Source organism: Eublepharis macularius, chromosome 5 (genome assembly GCF_028583425.1).
Source record: "Eublepharis macularius isolate TG4126 chromosome 5, MPM_Emac_v1.0, whole genome shotgun sequence".
Classification (NCBI taxonomy): domain Eukaryota; kingdom Metazoa; phylum Chordata; class Lepidosauria; order Squamata; family Eublepharidae; genus Eublepharis; species Eublepharis macularius.
In genome coordinates this window covers 40,904,085-40,910,084 of record NC_072794.1, presented here as the reverse complement: position 1 = coordinate 40,910,084, position 6,000 = coordinate 40,904,085, and the positions used below count along the sequence as shown (strand labels likewise).

The following is a 6,000-nucleotide window of genomic DNA, read 5'->3' as shown; positions in this document are numbered from 1 at the left end:
CACCGAATCATTACTGACCCATGGGGGGGCCATCGCATCATGATGTTTTCTTGGCAGACTTTTTACGGGGTAGTTTGCCATTGCCTCCCCAGTCATGTACACTTTACCCCCAGGAAACTGGGTACTCATTTTACCGACCTCAGAAGGATGGAAGGCTGAGTCAACCTTGAGCCGGCTACCTGAATCTGGCTTCCGCCAGAATCGAACTCAGGTTGATTCTGAGAAAGCATCATGTTGATGTGATTGCATGATGTATTAATATGTAGAGGAGTCAAAGTATGTGTATGTCCACATGGAAAAGCTTTCTGTTACGGTCATTTTATAAACTTTAACAACATCAACAACCATCTTATACACTTTTTATTTAGTGAAAAAGACAAGCATTTTGTGAATGTTTATCATTTATTTTGGATGAATGAGCAAACTCTGCATGTTAAATAATAAAACCAATTGCATTTATACACAGCCTGCAGATTCTGAAAAAGGGCCTAGTTCTCAGTGATATTTTCTTTATAGAGTCGGAAACATATTTGTAAGACACTGCTTTCTTGACTGCTGATATTCTTCCTTTTATACCTTTACATTTTTAATGCTTCCATGTGTATGGCTCTAAAGTTGGAACAAATATTGGTTTATAGCCATTTTATTATTACATTAAAAGTTGCAGGTGTGGCTTCTAGGATGTTTCCAAGTTTTATTCTGTTGTGAAGAACTACAAATATAATTGATCAAAGATATAATTACAAGGACCACTTGATAGGCCAGTGTTTGAAAGAAGCGAATAATGACTTTTGAAGACCAAATCTTGCTTTAAAACATTGGTTGCATCCTTCTTTTCATTCATCCTGTTAAATACAAAGTAAACTTTCAGAAATAAAAATTGCAGACATAGATTTTGTGACACTGTTACTCATGTATTTACAATTGATCTGAAGTGACATGCAGCTCTTTTAAAATATACATCTAACCTTAGAATACCTCAGTACACAAATATAAGTATACTAATATAAAATAATGTTTGAATCATGGTATGTTTATTGAATTATCTAATTATGTCAAAATGACCCAGCAGACAAAGATCAGCCTATCTTGTTGAGACCCATTCTCAGTGACATTGTTTTACTTATTAATTTTATTTTTTTTTAAAAGGTAGTATATCCTAAGTTAGAAACCATGGAAATACTGAAGAGATCTAGTGAGATTTTTTTTGAAGTGTTTGGGCTTATATAGAAAACATTTCAGGATATAATTTTGACTGTACTAGTAAATCACAAATCTGGTAAAAGAAAAATAAAACCCATTTCCATACTTTACCAGTAAAAGATATAATGATAAACAGCAACACACCCTTCTAAGCTCAGTGAATTCAATGGATGTACTTACAGATACATCTTGGATATGTCACCTTGCCTTCTATACATTGTGTTCTGAAGGGAGGGGAAGATGGGTCCTTCCGATAGTGCCATTTACATATAAATTCCACTGCATCTCCTGATTCTGAATATAGTTTTTTATCATTTGTCCACTTCAACTGAATGTTGTTTTGTGCCATATCTTCTTCAGATATTGTACATGCCTCTACAGAAAGGACAAAACATTGCATATTTTTTAGAACAGTTTGCCACTGAAGAGTTCATTTGACAAAAGTATGTTGGCAGATAGATATAAAAAGCAAGATGCAAAAACCTGACCACCACATAAAATTGACAGACAATATATGCAGGTGCTGTATTCATCAATGTTCCCTCAAATGTCTACTGCAAGTAGTATCCGTATGCCAAGCCCTGGCTGGAGGTATTTTCCCAGCTCTACTATCTAATTCTAAACCCAGTTACAGCCATTATTTCCTGGCCATGTGGACTTAAGCAGGATTTGAGCTACAGTACACTGAAAGCATCAACCTCAAAGTATAAAGTGTATAATTAGAAACTTTTCCATACCTATGCATGTTGGAGCTTCTGTCCAATGACCATTTCTACAATGTACTTGAGAAGTTCCATTCATTAAATACAAGAATTGACATTTATATTGCAATGTTGTGCCCGGTGCATACTGTGCTTGAAGAGGGTTGAGGACATCTCCATTTTGAACAGAAGGAGGACGACCACAGTTTCCTCCAGCATCTGTAATGATATACTGAATTTGAGAATAAACGTAGAACCATTTGATTTGGCATGGACTTGAGTTCATTGACTGAGTTCTAAATCTGGTACATTTATTTACTATCAACATATTTCCTATACTGTTTTGTTTATTTTTTATTTCTGTTCATTTTACTTCATTACACCCCAACCTTTCTCCCCAAAGGGGACCCAAAGCAGCTTACATCACTCTCTTCTTGTGAGGTAGGTTAGACTGAGAGTATATGACTGGCCCAATGTCACTGTGGGCCAAGCTACACATGACGAAAGACACTTGCCTGGCAAGTGGATTGAGTGGAGGGCAAGTGAACAGGGAGAAATACACTTGCCATTCAAGTGTCATTCGTCATGTGTAGCTTGGCCCTCAGAGAGCCTACATGGCAGAGCAGGAAATCGAACTTGGGTCTGCCAAATCCTAGTGTGTCGTTTTAGCCACCACACCACATCTAAGTATCATTAGCAAGATATATTTAACTTCAGAGTCTAATAAAACACAGAAATTGCAAACATTTAGCCCCCCCACCCCATGTTTCCAATGTATTGCCTTTCAACTGTTTGTTCTGGAATTCTGGGAAAGCATTCTGGACTAGAGGGACTTGATTTGATCCAACATTAACTGTTATGAGATCCCAAGTATGCATTCTTGCTGTCCACATTTAAACATATACTGGTGGGCCAAAGAAAGAAAGAGAGAGAAAACCATGCAGGTCCGAAGTAAGTAACTCCTACGCTAGCCCTGGGCTAGCCCTGACCAACCAGGTCAAACACAAAGTACTGGTCACATATAACCTGCAAGGTGCTTGCCAATGTACATTTTCCTATTAGAAAATACTTCTGTCAAAGTTTGTATCAAAGAAGAACAGAACACATGAATTTACACATTAAACTTTTGGGTTCCAATATTCTATAAACAGAACCTCTATTTTTAGAAGATAGGGGCGGGCAGCAAACAGTGGAGGGCAGCTAAACGTAATTGGTCTCCTATGTTCAACTTGGTGGGTTGAAGATTGTGCAGACATGCCGTATGCACTCACAAAGGAGCTACTACCTATACGGATGTGGAAAGATTTTCAAAGGGGAAACAGTAACAGTTCTAAGCATACCCTTCTTTTAGAAGATTATTCGGCTCTCCCAGCCGCGGCATAAAGCCGCGGCTCTGGCTGGGAGCCACCATTTGCTGCCCCGCCCGGTGGAATGGAGACAGGCTCCCTTCCCAGGCATCTGGGGCTTAGCCGGGGGTGGAGCCAAGAGCTGTTTTTTGGCAGCTCCGCTCTCCCCGGCTGCAGTCATTTTGATCGCTCGGAGAGGCAGGAGCGTTTTTACTCTTCCTCCTCCGAGCGTCGAAGGGGAGGCCTTGCTGGCCCTGGCCTTCGCCGCAGTGGCAGCGTCTAGGAGATGGTAGAAGGGCCTAGGGATGGCGGTGGAGCCGGTTTGAGGCTGGGAAGCTTCGCCGCGGCAGCAGCAGCGTCTGTCGGCCGCAAGGGCCGCTTGAGGGCTGCTTTTTCTGCGGCGCACTTCCGCGGCTTTTTCAACTGCTGTAGCAGCGGCTGCTGCATTGAAGTGGCAATCATCTTTAGTCCTTTCCTGGGTGGTTGTTGGAGGCTTGTTTTGTGGCCTTGGGCGGCCTAGGGAGGGGAAGGGTAAATTCCCCGCAACCCCCCCCATTATCTCTATAAGCCCTCGTACCCCGCCCCCCACCTTAGCTCCTTTCACATTAGCTCTCACATTAGGTCTTAGGGCTGGGTGGTTGTTTGTTCTTAACCCTTGCTGAACAGGGGTGGGGACAAGGGCCTGCCTTGTGCAGGCTTTGGGGCCATTTTGTTTGCCTGTATATCGGCCATTTTGTGTGGTCCCTGTGGCCTGCTTGAGGTGTGCGCACAGCGCCATCTATTGGTGGCATCGTGTCACTGTTCCTGCTGGGGCTCTTTCGCATTTTGTTCTGGCATAGTGCTGACTAGCAAGGAGGGTGTTGCAGTGGTTCAGCGAGACATGGTGGTTAAGTGGTTGGGCTGTGAACCAGGCTGGAAAATCAAACCAATCAGATATCAATTGTAATTCGACTGCTGGGTCACCTTTGCTGACAGTCATGCCGCCCAAAAAAGGGGGTGGCCCGTTTAAGGGGAAGCAACCTGTTAAAAGGCCTATGCCACGGAACCCCCCTCCGGCTCTGTCTTCATCAGATGAGGACGAAGGCCCGAGTAGGCAGGAACTTATGGAGCGTATAGTTGCTCTGGACAAGGTTAGGGGGCGCACGGCATCAGCTGCTGCACCTAGCTGGCCACGCAGGGATGCTAAACAAAAAGTCTCAAGGGCAGGGTTTAATAAAGATTTTGCCTCTCGCCTTTCTGCCCTTGAGAGACTAGCAGGTGCTGCGGTAAATGATGGAGGTGGCGGCCAGGAACATCCGACTTCCTTCGAAGGTGCGGCTGACATTGACCGGGAATGGCTGGATGACAGCGGGCAACTCACCATAGCAGTGGAACCGCCTGTACCTGAGGGTAAGGATCCTCTGCCACAGCAGAGCACTGCTTGGCCCTGGGGCCCCTGGGGGCAGGCAGCTGCCTCCGGTGTCATTGTGCCTTCTGTGCCATGCGCGTATCTCTCCCAGAGTTGGCCTTCTGCAGGCCCGCCTCTTTGGCCTAATTATGCCAGTGGCACCTTGCACCAGTAGCAGGAGTCGGGTTTGCCAACAGTGGGCAGTGCTGCCAATTGGGATGGGCAAGCCTATCCATCACCAGCGGCTGGGTGGCCTTACGGATATGGCAGCCAGCCGGGCCCGGCCCCCTACGGAGCCCAGGGATACGGCATGGTCCCTTATAGGGCGTTGCCCCCCGGGGATACTGCACTGCCGTTGGGAGATCACCTGACACAGGCCACCCGTGAAAAAATCATAAGAGGTGAATATGTGGACGTCTTTACCCTTCTCTTCAGGGAACTGTGCTTCAGGATAAAGTGCTGTGGCCACTGTGGAGTGGCAGGGCCAGCGTGGCCTCAGATGGCCCAGCCTGCTGCCCCTCTTATTTTGGGGATGGAAGGGTCCTCCCCCACACGTTTTGGTCTTGGCGACAATGACCTGGGGCTGGTGCAGGGTAAGGCCCTGTTGATGCAAGTAGCTGAGGACCTGAGTTGTATAAGCAGCTGATGGCCAGGCGTGCTTATATTTTGGTCAGAGACGCTACAACGACGGGTTTAGCGGGAACCCTTAGATCCCAGGGCGATAGAGAGGGCCCGACGTAAGGCTAACCACACCATCAAGAGGTCTTTGGGGCAAGGCTTGGGCATTTATTTGCCACACCCCAAGATTAGGGCCGAATTTGCCCGCCTCTACAGAGGCGACGGTGTCCACCTGTCACCTGAGGGCAATGATATATTCCTAGATGACCTATGGCAAGGGCTTCGGGTGGCTGTAGGCCACCTGTGGGCCATGAGGGTCTAAGCAGAGGCTTGACCCTTGCGGTGGCAGGAGATTTTGGGAATAGGGTGCGGGCCGGTGAGCCCCTGTGGCATTTCCCCAAGGGTGGGGAACAGGGTCTGCCATCAGGGCGGTATGCTTGTGGCGGCTACCATAACACGGGCAGATGCCTGTGGGGATCCCCAGGAACAAGGCCTACCCTCATACTAGACAGTTGGGGCGTAATAGGTATTTGATGGGGGATCCATGGCCTGGCTGGCCGGGTTGCAGCCATTCATGAGATGGCCTTCACCCGGGGCATTGGGGCTCACCCAGGCAGGTCAAGATGGCGGTCAGGGGGCTGATCCCGTGGCTTGACCTGTACCGCTTAGTTAGCTCTTGCCGTGCTTTATGTTTATGGTCATTTTAATAAACGGCCCTTTAATCCAAGCCTGTGTCTGTCTCTTC

General features: G+C 46.7%; 1 protein-coding gene across 2 annotated transcripts in view; it reads right to left on the bottom strand.

Annotated features, from left to right (window-relative positions):
* Positions 1 to 345: 345 nt before the first annotated feature.
* Positions 346 to 6,000, bottom strand: part of CFH (complement factor H) — a 108,280-nt gene continuing 102,625 nt past the window's right edge. For both annotated transcript variants that reach the window (XM_054981646.1, XM_054981647.1), the window contains 3 exons: positions 1,941 to 2,123; positions 1,384 to 1,578; positions 346 to 845 (listed from right to left, as the gene is read on the bottom strand). In XM_054981646.1, coding sequence (XP_054837621.1) covers positions 844 to 845; positions 1,384 to 1,578; positions 1,941 to 2,123 — 380 coding nt within the window. In that variant the 3' untranslated portion in view covers positions 346 to 843. The remainder of the gene's footprint in view (positions 846 to 1,383; positions 1,579 to 1,940; positions 2,124 to 6,000) is intronic.